General features: G+C 38.2%; 2 protein-coding genes across 3 annotated transcripts; one reads left to right on the forward strand and one right to left on the reverse strand.

The window, feature by feature from the left end:
• Positions 1-11,770: 11,770 nt before the first annotated feature.
• Positions 11,771-14,106, forward strand: LOC126755501 (cyclin-dependent kinase 2). 2 transcript variants are annotated; one of them, XM_050468119.1, is made up of 6 exons: positions 11,771-12,060; positions 12,715-12,910; positions 13,170-13,280; positions 13,338-13,499; positions 13,574-13,771; positions 13,826-14,106. In XM_050468119.1, exons 1-6 carry the CDS (start codon positions 11,936-11,938, stop codon positions 13,940-13,942), a joined length of 909 nt encoding a protein of 302 aa, XP_050324076.1. In that variant the 5' UTR covers positions 11,771-11,935; the 3' UTR covers positions 13,943-14,106. The 2 variants fall into 2 exon arrangements, with proteins under 2 accessions (XP_050324076.1, XP_050324085.1); XM_050468128.1 differs by lacking the exon at positions 11,771-12,060 and adding an exon at positions 12,072-12,649.
• Positions 13,961-17,360, reverse strand: LOC126755433 (uncharacterized). The gene is made up of 3 exons (XM_050468008.1): positions 17,276-17,360; positions 15,171-15,250; positions 13,961-15,106 (listed from the first exon to the last, which is right to left on the reverse strand). The coding sequence occupies exons 1-3, from the start codon at positions 17,291-17,293 to the stop codon at positions 14,137-14,139; spliced, it is 1,068 nt and encodes a 355-aa protein (XP_050323965.1). The 5' UTR covers positions 17,294-17,360; the 3' UTR covers positions 13,961-14,136.
• Between the last annotated feature and the right edge of the window lie 826 nt (positions 17,361-18,186).

The following is an 18,186-nucleotide window of genomic DNA, read 5'->3' on the forward strand; positions in this document are numbered from 1 at the left end:
TTGTAAATAGGTATAAGGGTTTTTATGAAAGTGGAATTATGAAATATCTTCAAAATGCCAAAATGTTAACGAACGGTGCATATTTCTAACTATCCTAAACATTCAATTTATCGCAAAAGTAATATTCGTGCATAAGATTCTTAAACAGATTAATAAACGATTACAAAGAATCTACAAGGTCTGTCGCAAAAGAAACAGAACTTTTTAAATATAACTGTTTCTGGTGGCGCCACCTATTGGTGGGTATATGAAATAAAAAGTTTGATCTCTTGTTGACATTTCGTAAAAATTTCAAGACAATTGGATAATTACAATCGATGTTATCGATCAAAAAGTGACAGCCGCTTTTGGTCATCGGTCGTAAAATGCATTTTGAACAAAGAGCAAATATTAAATTTTGGTTTTAAACTTGGGAAAACATTTACTGAAACATTTCAAATGATGAAAAAAGTTTATGGTGATCAGTGCCTATCCCGTAGTAATGTACATGAGTGGTTTAAGCGATTCCAAGAAGGTCGTGAGGACCTCTGTGACGATCAGAAGTCGGTCGTCTTCAGAAGTCAAAAATAAACACAATGCTGATTTGTTTTTACGATTCCGAGGGTATTGTACACCGAGAGTTCGTCCCACCTGGCCAAACGATTAATGCTGTGTTTTACCTTGATGTTATGAAGCGTCTTTTGTCACGCATTCGTCGTGCTCGACCACAATACCATGAGGCAGGGTCCTCGCGCCTGTTGGACGATAATGCGCCGTGTCATCGGTCGACGCTTGTTGACCTGGCTAAACGCTGTATCGAAGCACAAGGAAACTACTTTGAATAAAAAAATATAACTTTTGAAAAATATTAATTTTTTGTTGTTTTTTTTTTTAACACCTGTTTCTTATGCGACAGACCCTGTAGTTTCTGGTCTAATAATCATTTGAAGGTGTACTAAAGCGGCTAAATAAGTATTAGACATCTTCAAAATATTTCCTGTAAAAAATGTTGCTTGCGGAAAGCTGTAAATAACCTCAGAATGGAAAGCAAAAGCTCACGAATCTCAGTTATCATCAACACCGCTAATAGGGTCAAAGATTTTAGTTTTTCTGTTCAAAAATCAGTATGCAGCTTCTTTAGTGTTGATGAATTGCAAAATTATGAAACTACATACATACATACATATATTCATAGGATTAGTACTAACGCAAAGAAATATAATTCTTTATAATTTGAGATTCTGAAAAAATATTGTTTTTGAATACTAGTTATGAGATCTTTTTTTGCAGGGGTAAATAATTTTATTAACAAAATTTGACAGATATTAGGACCATTTGCTTATATAGGGGAATCCTTTTCAATGTAATTCGGTAAAGTTGCATTTCATAACATGGTATATGCTTAGTGAGGTTATACGAGTAGAAGGCTGAACGAAGTCTGTTAATGAAGATAAGAAAAAAGCAAGGACAGATATAGGAAAGGAACTCAACATCTATTCTGGATCGACTCAACACATTTTTGATGATACTTTGAGTATAAACTATTGCAAAGAACTTTTTTAAATTATGTAATGTCATTGGAAGTCAGAAAGAGAACTTTTTCTGCATATACAAATATCTTCTCCTTGAAAACACCATGAATCGATTGAAGCCATACACAACTGGATAACCAAATGTGTACTGAGTATGCAAATAAAAGCTTAAAAAGCTTATAAATGGCTTCTTGAAATAGCCTAACCCAGTGAGACTTTATGTGTGAGAAAGAAGAACACCTTTAGGATTCAGATTATTTCTGTTAATGGGCACAGATTATGGTTATATAATATTATTTTTATATAATAATTATTATATAAGTACTTAGAGAATTCTGTTAAAATAATTGTATATATTTTTAGATTATAGTTCTGATTTTTTTATATTCCAGATGTTTTTAGCCATCCATATCTGCCAACTTGGCACCAGCAGCTGTCATAAAAATGTTCACAGTAGTTAAATTTTATTCTTAATTCCTCAGTTAGCTTGATGCGTAGTAATATAGTATATATATATATATATATTTCAAGATATATAACAATAATAATGGCACAACCTGATTTCGAGACACATTTACACCTTCCCTCTTACCTACGACTTTCTTCCACTGCTGTGCTGCTACTACTGCCTTGCCCCCGATGCAGTGCTCAAGAGAGTTGCTCAACATTTAGCACAGGGAGCTCAGTGGCTTCGCACGACTAGTCACAACAAATGTTACTACCGTTACATACATACTTATGCCACATATTAATTCACTTACCCACACACTAACACATGTGAATGTGAATGTTGGAGCCTTCAGGCCCACAGCGGCGTTAAATACATTTACACAAGAGCTTGGCATTGCAAACTGCAGAAAGCTTCGCACCACCAGCGAGTGCTTACATGCCACACCAGTGCAACTGCCACATGCACACGGTTGCTCTTCATTTGCTGCGCAATCTGGCATACATACAGACACACATTTAAGTGTATGCAGTCAAGTGTGCGCCACTGCTCGAGCAACACAGCGGCCGACATGGCATTTTCATGCCACATGCAGCAGTGACAAATAAAACTAGTGCACCGGCATTTTGCATTTGCTGACACAAGTCCCCAAGCGCAACATTCACCTAACCTGCCGCAGACGCACATGCACACAGCGGCACATAAATATGCTGCCGTTACACGCTGGCCAAAAACAAAACAAGGCAGCACCACAAAAATCACCACATCTGACACGGCCGCTTGCTCACGTGTACATCAAGTTGCATGCACCTAAACAAGTATGGAGATATTTGGTGGAATATATAGGTGGTGAAGTAAGTTGAAAGTGAGAGTACATGAAGTCCTAGTGCGGAAGATTTATTGCTAGGTTCTCATATTGACTTGCAGTCCTTAAAATTATTGCACTGACATAGTTTGGATTTGAGACAAAGGAAACGATTTGGTTGGTCTAAAAGGAACTGTAGCTGAGAACTCAGAAAAAGCGCAAACCGAAGCAAAAGTGCTCAAGCAAGGTTGATATCAGGAAGACTTTTAAGAAATAGCTGAAGCATTAATTATAATTAATAACTGTAACTGTAAAGTACTGGGTGCTAGTTGCCCGTTTCATGTATTCGAAACTATATCTTCAAAATGTTTAACACATGCTCAAAAAATTATATAATTTTTATTTTATAATATTTGAAAAGCGGCAAAATAGACCTCAATGTTGACATAACGTAATGGGTGTGTGTCTCGGATGAAATACTTTTTGACAGCCTAAATGTAGGCAACAACTTATTATTATTCTTATTTTGAGTTCCGATATTTTTTCATTAATTAACTGTTATATAACCAAAAGAAGTTCACAAGAAAATCAAACGATTTGTGAATATCCGGTGGCCTCGAACTACCATATTCAAGTTCGGATCTAAACCGACTAAGATGCCCTCAAACTTGACACGCCCAACAGTGTTCTGTAGCGCTGGGAGCTTTCAACAGGAAAGAGAAGTCCTCTTCCTGTAACATTCTCACGCCTAATGATATGCTAGTTCCCTTGCCCTCTGCTACCCCTCCACTTTCTTCTACATTCAGCAGTTAGAACTACAAATTGGCACCGGCTCGCATATTACAAGCCAACAGTTGCATTTACACAATTTTGCTTTGCTTGTAGCACACAATCTGCTTGGGCAGCAATTCTTTCCTTCTCCTTTGTTTTTCAATTGGCCAACTGTGTAGCTCACTTGTAGAAGATCCAACTACACTTGACATCTCTTGTAGAGGCACTAAGCTTCGCTTGCACATACCCTAAAATTGTGAAGTAAGGCGCTATAGAAGTCCCTCTACACCCTTTGCATTGTCACTCTCAGGCATTCATTCAACGCCATTGCTGGTTAAGTTATGCGCATTCAATTTCATTGCAATGCTGCCGCAAATTGCAAATGTGGAGCCGATGCACCAGCCGCTCTTTATGTTGTTATTGCTGCTATTGTATAATATGTGAGCTTGTGGCTGGGTCATACAAGCATGAGTATTGAATCTCAAATCTCTGAACAAAGTGGGCTAAATCTAGTAGCAATTGGAATCGCATTTCGTCAAGTTTTGCTGTAGAAAACAATTAGTCGAAGGCTGAGGATAGGAGGCACATATTTAAGATTTTTTCTGTCTATTATATTCTTAAAAATATAGTTGTATCTTTGCGTTGTACCATGCAAGTGCTGCTTTGTTGAACTTATGAAACGGCTTGTTTTGTACCAGACCGGAAAGCGAATTGAATACATCACCTAACTCGTATACATATGAACTTAACTATTAGTTACATATTTTTTAATATAAAACCAAGTCTGTAATGAAACGTAGACCGTCTTCCATACATCATCGCATCCTCGAAATACTTCTGGTAAGAGATTTTTTGTATAGATTTGAGTTCTTCGAGCAATCAGTTTTCTTTGCTGGAACTTTTTGAACAGGCTTTGCTTTCGATGTCATTAACATACTGGTATATCTACAATTTGTCACTATTTATAAGCCTTTACTTTATTCGACAGCTCCTGATTGATTGAATACCTGTCACAGTTCTGATCTAATATAAGAACATGTGGAACGTACTTCAAGTTAGTACTTATGATAATAATTTTACTGGAAAGGACTAGTCAAGAAATTTCATGCCTTTCCATCATTCTATGTATTTTCCAAACTGATTACTTCAATATTATACTTATGTAGATGAAAATAGTAGGAAACCACTATGCTATGAAGAGTTTCATAGTTGCCATTAATTGTCTGAAGTTATCATTTCTGGTGATGAATAATTGTTGCAAACAAGTTGATTGAGTGCTTGATTACTACTTGGAGGCTCTCAGATTCAAAACCTGATCGGAAAAAATGATGTGAAAAGGTTCAATAATGGCAAACATGATATGTATATACTTTTTATTAGAAAAACAGAGCACTAAAGCAAGCTACAACTAGATCTTACAAAATCCAAGTCTGCCAGCCCAAAAATAAGGCGATTTTTAGAAAAAAAAAAAATATTTTATCAATTGTTTTGAAATTTTAAGGGTATATACGAGGTATGACAATTAAGTAATGAGACTGATTCCATAAAAACCGTATATTTGAAAATTATTCTACAAATCTGCTATCCCTTGGGCAGCTATACAGCGTTTCCAGCACGTTTTCCATGCTTCGTAACATTTCTGGAACGCTTCGACTGGGATGTCCGCGTGTACCCTCGTCACGGCCGCCTGGATGTCCGTAATCGACTCAAAATGGGTTCCTTTGACCACCGATTTTGTTTTAGGAAACAAAAAAAGTCACAGAGTGACATGTCGGGCGAATAAGGCGGCTGTTGCAACACGGCGATCCCTTTAGAGGCCAAATACTGGGACATGCTGAGGGCGGTGTGGCACGGCGCGTTGTCGTGATGAAGGATCCAGTTACGAGCGATGTCTGGGCGCACCTTGTTGACTCGTTCTCGCAATCTTTCGAGTTCTTGGCAATAGTAGACTTGATTCACAGTTTTCTCCGGTAGAACGAATTCTTTGCGGACGATTCCACGGCTATCAAAAAAGGCAATAATCATCGTTTTCACCTTCGACTTGCTCATGCGAACTTTTTTCGGGCGGGGGCGCGCGGAGACAACCATTGTGAGCTTGGGCACGACTAAGAGCACTATCACCATACACTCTTACAATTTTAGCGTACGTTTCCGAAGCTGTTTCGCCCAATCTGGCGCAAAATTTTATCGCGACGCGTTGCTCTTGATTTCGTTTTTCCATTTTCGTGACGAGCACTACAAACACACGTCTACTCAACTTGACGCAGCAGGCGAACTAAAAAAGCTAGAGCGATGGTATACGTACATATATCAAAGGAGAGGGAAGGGATGCCGGAAAAAGAGAAAGGTAATTTCAAGGTCACAGGTTTACCACAAGCGCGGCAATAAAATCAGTCTCATTACTTAATTGTCAAACCTCGTATACATATTTTTTTTTAAAACACAGAAAAAACTATAATATTTTTGGAGTTACACGCGATCTCCGACGGAGCTTGAAAAAAATGACTAACGGAATCTAACAATCTCCTCCACTAAATCCACAGCGATCATATTCACTAACTGGACGAAGGAGTACAGACTTGACCTTAATATTTTAGTCGATTAAAATTCCGACTGTCAATAACTCTAAGATTTTAGGTGTAACATTCGACAGCCTGTGCTCCTTCACTCCTCACACGACCACAAATATCACCAAAGTACAGCAGCACATGAGGATAAGACAAAGAAATGTTGTTGGCAACATACAAGGCAATCGGCCTTAAGTACGGCGCACCAAAATGGTCGCCTGGATGCATTGAAACGCAGAAGAGGACGCCAAACACTGCATGGCATATCAAAAGATATGTCCAGGGTGCAACGAGTCCCCGCATGACACTAACCACCTCTTTGCATGCCCTGCTAACCCTAAACATCTAACACCCCTCTTCGTATGGTACGACCCCGTCGAAACTAAACGTTTCCTGGGCGTACCGGTGAATGACGATGCAGTTTATCTAATCCTCACCATAATAACGGGAACTAGGTAACAACAACAACAACATACAAAAGACAGAAGAAAAACTTTTGCATGCAAGCATTTCATTCCAATCGTTTGGTTAATATGACAGCTACTATATGCTATAGTAATTCGAACAATCTGAACAATTTTTTTTGTGGATTTCATTATTGCCTTTCGTGAAGATATCTCGGCAAATGAAAAACTTTTGCATGCAAGAGTTTGATTCCGATTGTTAGTTTGTGTGGCAGCTATATGGTATAGTGGTCCGATAGCGACCGTACCGACAGATCAGTAGCTTCTAGATAATAGAAACACTTCTGCAAAATGTCAGATCGATATCTCAAAAACTGAAGAACTAGTTCGCATATATACAGACAGACATATGGTCAGACGGACATGGCTAAATCGCTTCAGCTGCTCACGCTAACCATTTAGATACATCTTTTATGGGATCGCCGACTTTTTCTTCTCGGTGTGACAAACTTCGTAGCAAACTTAATATATAGCTATTCAGCGTAAACAAATAAGATATTTTGTTCAGCGTAAACAAAACTGGAGAAAATTTAAAATCGTCAATGGCACTTAGTACATGCTATATAAATATTAAAGAAAAACTATGTACTTTTCACTATTTGCTCCACTTACTTATTCATAAAGTAGCGCCGCTCCCAAGCGATTGAGAAAGAAACTTCAACTTCGGTTGGCTGCTTAAGAATAAGCAGCAAAAGAAGTGGCAAATAAACACATAAGTCCAATGCAAATGTGCCAGACATAAATTTGACTACGCTGCCAAATACAAACACATACAAACACGCACACACACACTCAACTACAGCTTCAGCATATGTGTATGAGAGTGGAAGATTATGATTGGCATACTCATATCTACACACTGCACACCCATACTTGCTTATAGTATATTTCACAAGTCCCTTTGCCACTCACTTTGACCGTTCAACTCGCCGTTTGCAACAGTGGCCAAGTGGCAAAGAAAAGTCAAGGAGTAGCAGTAGAGAGCCTGCCACTTTTGTGAGTTTCACGCAAAAAGACGTTAATATTGGCCATTGCAATGCTCCGGTGGCCAAGTGACTGCCGGCTGCCCCATATTGTTGCCAAAGTGGTCGCTCGCATTTGATTCGTCATTGGAAGCGTTTTTGGTGCATACAACAAACAATAACAACAATAAGGCTTTCCCGGCGATAACAAGGATGTAAGAAGTAGTGAACTCCACTGCTACTTTGGTTATGCAACTTCTTTTTTTTTTTTTTGTGATTTATTTACCACTTTTTCTTCAGTTTATTCTATCAATAGTTTTTGTTGCCGGCTTTTTTTGTTTGTTTGCTCGGGAGCAACAGAGATTTATGTGTTTGGTATTATCTTGCGTCTCAGCGTACGCTGCCGCATTTTGTTGCACAAAGTTAGTTTACCGTTATTTTTTTTTTTTTTTTGCATTCTACTTCTTTTTCACATTGTGTGCCCACATTGACTTTGTCTGCGCGCAAGAAAAAGCTTTCTCAAGTGCTGTGTTGCATACGCAATGCAGGCGTGTGTGTGGTGTTGTTGTGCGACTGTGTTGCTCGTTCGAGGTGACTTTTGCACTTTCTGCAAGTGGAGTGTGGCACAATACAACTTTGATCTGCCACATTTGGCCGAACGGAGATACTTTCGGTCAGATTGCTGTTTTCGCTAGTTAGACTGCTGTTGCTACTGCTTCTGCTTCTGCTGCTGTTGCTGCTGCCGCTGCTTTGATAACGTTTCGCTTCATTCAGTTTTCCCACTTGTTCAAGTCGAAAAGTCAGAAGTTGTCGAGCATTGCAATGGCAACATTTTTTCCAACTGTTGTTTATATCGTCTTGCTTGGTTTGTTTGCGCAGCAGTGACACTAAACTCGTATCAGTGGCTCTTGACGTTAATATGGAGGCGAAGCAAAATTGTTTGTAGTTATTTTTTGACTTCATAGTTGTCCGGAGAAAATAAAAGTAATGCACTAAAGTTGCTGAATGAAGTTCTTACATAGCTTTGGAGTAGAATATATAGCTTGACCAATAAACACAAAGCGTTCGCCAAGACCTCCGACAGCTATGGATGTCATTGTGAACAGAGTTTTGTATACAAATTGGTACTATTACGGATTTGGTTACAGTCAAATTTACAGTAACCTTACAGTACCGATTACTTAGACCTGACTGTTATGGGAACTGAGTCTGGTTGCTCATACGACATGGCGCACTGTGTGTGACAGTACATTTGATGCATAATATCAAATGCGTATAACTTTAGCCGACCTTCCCGGATTGTTCATAATAAAAGGTGATCCATTTCGAGGTTCCCTACTTTTATAAAGAAAAAATACAGAAACTTCAAATTTAAAGCGGAATATTTATTACCATTCAAAAAAACTTTCTTTCGCATCTAGTTATCTCTTTCAAATTGTGACCGCGGCTACGTCTCAGATGGTCCATCCATTGAGTCCAATTTTCGATGACTCGTTCGAGCATTTCGACTGGTAACTGGCGAATGACACGCGTGATGTTTTGCTCAAAGGCCTGAATCGTAGAGATTGTACGCATAGAATTTAGAATTTACATATCCCCACAGGAAAAGTCTAACGGTGTAATATCGTACGATCTTGGTGACCAATCGATCGTCACAAAACGTGAAATCACTTGCTCATCGAAGTGTACTCTCAATAAATGCATTGATTGATGCAATCTGTGGAAGCGGTGCCGTCTTCATCTTGCTTCTCACCGGCATCATTTTTTAAGAAATATGGACCGATGATTCTGCCGGCCCACAAACCACACCATTGTTTTTTCTGAATGAAATGGCAGTTTTTGAATCTCTTCAGGTTGCTCTTCGTTCCAGACTATGCAAGACTAAGAAAAAAATTAACCTACACAACTCATTGTTGAAAATAACCTGTCTGTCATGAAGGTAGAACTAAAGTCTCGCACCAAGAGCTCCAAGAAAAGTAATGAATGCGAAAGCACTCGCCAGAAAAGCAAGAGGAAGGCAAAGAACAAGATAGATGGGTGAAATAAATAATTGTAGACGTAGAGGCACACTCAGATAGGAAATATATAGTACTCACTCCTCAAAGCAGATAACGTAAAAAGTATAGTATATATGTATATATACGTATTTATGTAACATAGTTTGGGAAGTTTACTTGCCAATGTAGTACGTTATTATAATTGGTTGGATTTGTAGACCGTAAATTATTGTACATATTATTACCGTGAAATTCCACATTATGGACAGTCCTCATAGCCGGACATCTCCCATAACTGAACAATTTCATGAACACGACGTTTTCATTATTATTACGTTCCAATGACCGGAACCGGGCACTATTTTGATTATATTTCGCTAAAATTACATCTGATAAACGGACAAGATTTCATAGAATTTGTCAAGAAAATTTTAAACAATTTTAGTCTCCAGATAGTTTTAAGAGCAATACGAAAAGTGATCACAGCAAAGAACTTGTATTGCGCTGGTGCCGTCTGTTTCGCGGTGGTTCAACGGAAACTAATGAGTAATTGTCATTCATTCATTCCTGGCTGACATTGGCTGGCATTTATTATTTCGACAGAAATATAGTTCTGAGTTGCAGCTTCTAACTCTAACAATACATTTTAAACACTCGTTTTTGTCATGCACCCATATATGGACAGCTCCTTTAGCCGGACAAAAACAATGTGACAATGGGTGTCCGGTTATGAGGATTTTCACTGCATATGTTTACAGAGGTAAAAGTAAATATCAAATGAATTACATACTATATATGCTTATATGTATTTACTTTACCTTTCAACGGCCATAAATTACACTGCACCTTTCAGCATATTTTCACTTAAATTATCATCACCTAAAATAAAATATTTTAATTATTATAAGTTAAATCCATTTAAATAATTAACTAGAGCTTATGAATGACGGTAATAATTTTATTTACACAATATTTTTTAAACTACATACGTATGTAGATTCGATCCTCCTACACTAACGCAGCAAATCGCAAAGACATCACAATTTTTTAGTTACTCAATCACTAAAAATATTCACAATACACTATTTCACGCGAAATTAATCGATTTACTTGAAAAATATATTACAATTGTTACTGCACACATTTTATATTTATATACATATATACATACAAATTGTGGTACTCAAAACTTGCCAGAAAGCAACATAAATTGTTGTTGTTGGATCACATACAAAATGAGTTTACACATTCATTGCATTTCTCAATGTTATGTTTTCGGATCATTATATCTTATAAATTTATGACTCTATGTGAAACCCCTAACTACATGTAAGCATACATATTTAAAAAACAAAAAATCCTCTACAAAAAGCGAAGATGAACACTTACATATTTTGTTTTACTGAAACTCTAACAATACATATAATTATATGTAAGTGTAGTTGAATTGAACTTACTACCACCTTTTCCGCTCTTCCCCTGCTTCCGCTTCCACTACCAAATCAAATAGCTTGGTTATTTGTAACGAAGTTGCTATTTAGCACATTTTATTTTAAACCTGAGATCATAGCTTATAAATTGCGCCTAGTTTCGCTTCCTCCAAAACGAATTTCAGATTTCATCAAAATTATGCAAATATTTAATGTACTTTTCGTATAAAAATACTAACCTCATTCTTACTGACGCCATCATCCGCCGGAATCGCGATCACCGCAGCACTTTGCACTGATTTCTTTAATAAACACATTAACGCACTAACACTAACACGCACCTATATCTTAACAACACATAAAATACCTTTAGTGTATAATAAACACTTAAGAACACACATAAATCACATTGCTTTTAATAAATAAACTCATTTTCTTTAACTTAAACGAAAATTACAATTTCCGCGCACAAATAAACAACCGCTACTGCAAGTTTGCCAGATTGTAGCACTTACGTAAGTTACCAGATTTGTTTATGTTGGAGTTTCATGAAATAATTGTGTAATTTTTCAGCTTTTAGGAGTTTTTCAAAACGAAAGCACGATGTAATAACATGAAAGAAATTTAATAGATAAATACAGACTCAATAATTATTACTAAATATACAACAATTACATTAAAACTGTTCGTCTTATTAGAATATGGCACCCCAATTAAAATGACATGTGCTTGGCAACGCGACTCACACCGCGCCATCTAGCGTGTTATTTGTTGAGAGAGCCGCGCGCTTTTGCGGCGCGTTTACCATAGTCAATTATTCTTGTTTTTTGCATTTTCGCTTGACAGTCGGCAGTTTATTATTGTAGCTTATATTATTACTTATAATTAATTAACACGGTGCAGATAAATAAAAATCGCCAACTTTTCTAATAAATGTTATTGCTTTTGAGACTTGTGTTGGAGTAGTGACGGCCGGCAGAATGCTTGAGGTGGGCGACTTTAAAAAGATGCAAAAAATTGGTGAAGGTACTTATGGTATCGTTTACAAAGCAAAGGATAAGAAAACAGGTCGGGATGTGGCGCTAAAAAAGATCCGTTTAGATAGGTGAGTCAACCAATATACCAATTAGGCGACCAAGTTTATTATTGGCAAATATTTATATTTAGTTTGGAGTATTTGCGCGCTACCAACAACGCCGCTATTTTTGCTTTCGTACCTCTATATCCTTGGCGTAGGTGTAGAGACAAGACACAAACACATATGCACATTGAGAATAACGCAGTGGCACGGCGTATGTTGGTAGCAGGTGCGTTGTCCTTGATGAATGTCATTTGCCTTGGGCAAACGAATGCCCATTGCTTTGACGTGGAAGTGTTGATAAATAAGCAAAAGCATTACAAACGTTACAAACTTGGTGTGTGTCGGTGACTGGCGTGTTTATTTTAGTTGAAGCCAAACAAGTTTGTTGCTTTAAATGAAAGAAGCAGCCATACAAGGCCCGTATCATGTGGATGCTGCGCTTCTATCAACTATTATACGTAGCACCACATGATTCGGCTTTGTCGGGTTTGTGCAGAGTGCAACGTCTTTGTGTGTATTTAATTGAATTATTTACACTTTATTGATTAAACTAAAAATGTGTGCCTTTCTATTTCATGCCCTCACTGTAACGTGATGAATGGAGAATTATTGAGTAATAAGAAATTAATAGCTTGATGAAGCCATAGTAAAGTAATGTCAACTCTTATTAATTATTAGTGAAACTGAAGGTGTTCCATCGACGGCAATACGTGAGATTTCGCTGCTTAAGGATTTGACCCACAATAATATTGTACAACTCTTCGATATAGTGGTGGCGGATTCCAGCTTGTACATGGTATTTGAATATCTCAATATGGATATGAAGAAACTAATGGACAAGAAAAAGGATGTATTCACGCCAAAGCTTGTGAAGGTGTGTATGTAATTACGGAGGAACATAAGTATAAGTTACAAATTTTATAAAATTGGCGAACTGGTCCCTTAACTTTTGGGACATGGATTGGAATTTTTTTTCCTTTTCACCGCTCATCCGTCGGAACCACCGATGTAGGACCATTATAAAATCTAGCTGCCATACAAACTGAACGCTTGTTCTTGTTTTACTGTAAAATATTCTCAAATTTAAATTTGCTAATTTGCTTTAATTTTCCTTGTTTATTTATTTGATTTAGAGTTACATGCATCAGCTGTTGGATGCTATATGCTTTTGCCACACCAATCGCATATTACATCGTGATCTCAAACCACAAAATCTGTTAGTCGACACCGAGGGCAACATTAAGGTATAATCAAAAAATCTTTAAAAAATAGTTTAATATTTATATGAGTGTGTATTCCAGTTAGCAGATTTCGGTTTGGCGCGTGCCTTCAATATGCCAATGCGCGCTTATACACATGAGGTGGTAACGCTGTGGTATCGCGCACCAGAAATACTCTTGGGCACGAAATACTATGCGACCGGCATGGATATTTGGAGCTTGGGTTGCATATTTGCGGAAATGGTGAGAAAATGTTTAGAAATAAAATTAGCATAGCGTAACCAATCAGTTAAAAATATAATTACCCTCACTTGCAGATAATGAAGCGGTCACTTTTTCCCGGCGACAGTGAAATTGATCAGTTATATCGCATATTCCGCACATTGGGCACACCGGACGAAAATGTTTGGCCTGGTGTTACGCAATTACCCGATTATAAAGCCAATTTTCCACGTTGGGAGAAAACAAATATACCTGAGGTGCTTGTGAAGCACGAAGCTTTTGATCTCTTTAAGGTAATAATGTTGCAGCTTTTTTATTTTCTTAAAAACATATTTTGTTCTTCGCAGAATATGATGCTTTATGAGCCAAATGAACGAATATCGGCGAAAAATGGCATGATACATTCCTACTTCGACGATGTGGAACACGTGAAACATGTAGAACTACCCGTGGATACGCCTTAGATGCTAGTTTAATTTAGGTTTTCTAATTTAATTCACTTTTAGCTAATTTATGTGTATAAATAATTTTTAAAGTCACTGCCGTTTTAAGTAGTACATGTCAGCATTTATTTTGTTAATTACTTTCAATAATATTGTATAGATAATATAACATATTTAAATATAAATAGTATTTTTCTAATTCAACATATACTTAACTAAACTTGTTGCAATAAGTAGTGAGTAAATTTCTGCTTTGGCCGCGGTTTCACTCTATTACGCAACATTTTGTACCTCTCCGCTGTGTTCGCCTGCTGACGCATTCTATTGAAACGATCATCCAACATGTAAGCGCTAATCGCATTACGCAATTCTTCGACACTTTTAACATTTTTCGGCTTATTCATTTTTGTTGCTTCAACCAACTGTTTTGCAGGTGTTTGCACTTCTTCGGAATCATCGAAATTTTCCACATCCGCTGGTATCAGCTCCACTTCACCAGAAACTTCTTCAGCATCGCTAAGAGCTTCCTCTTCGCCTGCTTGTGGCGTCTCTTCATTTTCGGTTTCACCGCTTTCCACAGCTGCTTCCGTCGTTGGTGGCTCGATTTGTGCAGCTTCTGGTTCCTCTTGCTCCACTGACTCATCCATTTGTTCTTCCTCCTCCTCGGCATCATCCAGTTGCTGTTGTTGCGACTCAGACAATGTGTAACTGTTTACATAAGGCGTCTGCATTTTGTAATATTGACCAGTGCTCGGGTCGTAGAAGTAAACAGCCTTCTGTGGTTCGAAGTCGTGTGTGTAAGGCGTTGCATAACCATTATAACTGACTGATTGGTAGGTCTCCTCATCGTCATCATATGCTTGCGTATATTTGTGCTTCGTGTCGGAATGTGTGTGTGTTTTTTTGCTGCGCTTACGCTTCGTGTTTCGGTTATTGTAGTTGCCCACTGGAGTGTCGATGACATTCGTGTAGCCAGCGTTGAAGAGATTCACCAAAGGATTGGTCATATTCCAACTGATCGTGGGCACGGGCACGCGTATATTTCGTATGAAATTATTCCAGTAGCGTATGAATGGTCGCTGAGTTGTGGTTGGACTGGACTTTTGATGGCGTTGCGGCGATCTTCGCGCTTCTGGTGCGTAGTCGTAGTCAAATGCAGTGCCTACAACGGGATGATTCCACGCGCTGTTAAATGTGATAATTGGGTTGATTATAACGGAAATGTGATTGTATTTAACTTCAAGTTTACCCAATATCTTGTTGCTTTATTGGCTTTAGTACTTTTGCTATGCCAAATTGGAAGCAAATGGCAATTACTAGGAGGCAAGTCTGTAAAAATTAAAAAAAAAAAAATTAATAAAAAAAAGATGTTTAGTATTGAAATTGCATTGTCTAGAAGCATATTCATTGAAAACTGGTGGAGTAGCCACAAACAACAACCGCTTAAGACCAAAAGAGACCCTGTCCCCTCGACAGTTGATCTTCGCAAACGTTGTTGACCTGGATAAAAAAAAATTAATTAAGATAGGCCGAAATGCGTGAGTATGAAGAGCTTAACAAGCTGGCCGACAGGGGTAATGCTCGAAAACTCGCCGAAAAAAATGCGGCGACTAACAGAAGGTTTCAAAACCGAAGTATACTCTTGTAGAACCCCCAGAGATGAGCTAGTAACCAATGCCGAGAGGGTACTAAAATGGTGGAGAGAACACTTCTCCAGCCTGCTCAATGGCAGTGAAAGCATAACACACGGAGATGGTGAAGGAGCAGACGTTCCATTGCTCAACCATGAAGAAGTTCGAATAGCAATTACACGTTTGAAGAACAACAATGTGGCACCTATTCAAATACGACGGCGAAGAACTGATAAGGAGCATGCATCAGCTTCTTTGTAGAAAATGGTCGGACGCAAGCATCCCTGACTATTGAAATTTAAGTGTGCTCTGCCCAATCCACAAAAAGGGAAACCGCACAATCTGCGCTAACTACCGTGGGATAAACACCCTCAACATCGCATATAGTGTGTGAAAGACCGAAGTCCATCTTCAACACACTGACTGGACCTTATCAGTATGGCTTTTGGCCTGGGAAATCAACAACTGACCAGATTTTCACCATGCGCCAAATCTTGGAAAAGACGAATAGAAAGAGGATCGACACACAACATTTCTTTGTGCTGCCTTTAGTCCGCGATGTCTGAAATTGGTATCCCCGCAAAACTAATACGGCTGTGTAAACTGACGTTGAGCAATACCAAAAGCTCCGTCAGGATCGGGAAGGATCTCTTCGAACCGTTCGATACCAAGTGAGGTTTCAGACAAGGTAACTCCCTATCGTGCGACCTTTTCAATCTACTGCTGGAGAAAATAATTCGAGCTGCAGAACTTATTCGAGAAGGTACAATCTTCTATAAGAGTGTACAGCTGCTGGCGGATGCCGCTGATATTGATATCATTGGCCTCTTTATCTTTATCCGCAAAGCAAATGGGTAAACGAGGACAAGACACAATATCTGCCCTCATAACACAAACAGTCGTCGCACTCGCGACATGACTCACACGTCACTATTGACAGTCATAACTTCGAAGTCGTAGATAATTTCGTTTATCTTAGAACCAATATTAACACCAACAGCAATGTCAGCATCGAAACTCAACGCCGAAATACTCTTACCAACGGGGGCTACTTCAGACTGAGTAGGCAACTGAGAAGTAAAGTCCTCTCTCGACGAACCAAGACCAAACTCCATAAGTCACCCATTATTTCCGTCCTGCTATATGATGCAGAGGCATGGACGACAACAACATCTGATGAGTCGACGTTACGAGTTTTCGAGAGAAAGGTCCTTTGCGGATTGGCAACGTCGAATATCGCATTCGAAGGAACGATGAGCTGTACGAGTTATACGACAACATTGACATAGTTCAGTGAATTAAGAGACAGCGGCGCGTTGACTATGTCATGTTGTCCGGATGTAAAAGAACACCCCAGCTTTGAATGTTTTCGATTCAGTACCCGCTGAATGAAGCAGAGGAAGACCTCTACTCCGTTTGAGAGATCAAGTAGAGAAGGGCCTGGCTGCACTTGGTATCTCTAATTGGCGCCAAATTGCGAAAATAAGAAATGACTGACGCGCCAATGTGTACTAAAACAGATCGCTGTTGTAAACTCGGCTATAACCGCGTAAGCGGTGTCTACGCCATTAAAGAAAAATAATCTCTCAGTTCTTTCGATATTTACGCCAGATATTCAAAATTTTATATTTTTATTATATGATCATATATTATTTCCACTTTCCCAATTAATTACACGATGATCACACGTTTCAAAAAATTCTATTCAACATTAATTACACACCAATTGTCTGATAAACATTTTCCGTAATTATAGCTGCGCGCTTCAACGTTTTCTATTGCGAACTCTTTGAAGAATGCCAAAAAACTGATTTCATTATTTGCAGAAATTCGCCCAATAACCGAAAAACTATCGAAAACTCGAACTACTTACTAAAAATAATCTGTAAAGACGAGCAACAATTGAAAAAAATTAATGCAATTTTATTATCATATACCGTTACAGAGTCGCAGAAGCGTAGTCGTAACGCAAATCTGTTTGCCAGTCCCACCTTTCGCCGCGCCACTTTATTTTCTCCAAAGAAATTTGAATATGAATACCACCATAACAAGGAAAGTTTGACGCATCCACATGTTTGTATGTTTGCCTGTCAGTGTGCTGCTAAGTTTGTATTTGCATTTGTGTATTAATGAAAAAAATAAGCGATTTTATCTACTATAAACTGTCATTTGCATAATTTTTTGCGGCATGAACAAACAGCTGGTCGTCCGCCGAGTTAATGACCGCTTTAAATCAAAACGCGCTTGGAGGTGTCGCTGGTGACAGCCAAGCATGTAGTTGACGGACTTCAAAGGCAAATAAAGACCCTTCGATGGGACTTTTGTTTTCGTTTATTTTTAACACTCAAATTTTATTTTTATCTCTCGTTCATAACGCTGACGATTATTTACATTTACATGCAAATTTACATAAATATAAATATTTGCGAATGAAGTGGAAGCAGCAACCTAATTCGCTTTCGCGGCTTCCAACATTTAATGCCGAGTTCTTTGTGTAAGCTTTATTCATATTTTAATTTCGTTAATTTGATATTCTTATTTGATCAATGGATTTAATTTTTGGGCTTTTTTCAATTTTATTTAATTCATTGGTTAGTAGTCATACTAAAGCTATTGAAGTCTCCAGAGGTTTAT

This window comes from Bactrocera neohumeralis, chromosome 2 (assembly GCF_024586455.1).
Source record: "Bactrocera neohumeralis isolate Rockhampton chromosome 2, APGP_CSIRO_Bneo_wtdbg2-racon-allhic-juicebox.fasta_v2, whole genome shotgun sequence".
In the NCBI taxonomy this organism is placed as follows: Eukaryota; Metazoa; Arthropoda; class Insecta; order Diptera; family Tephritidae; genus Bactrocera; species Bactrocera neohumeralis.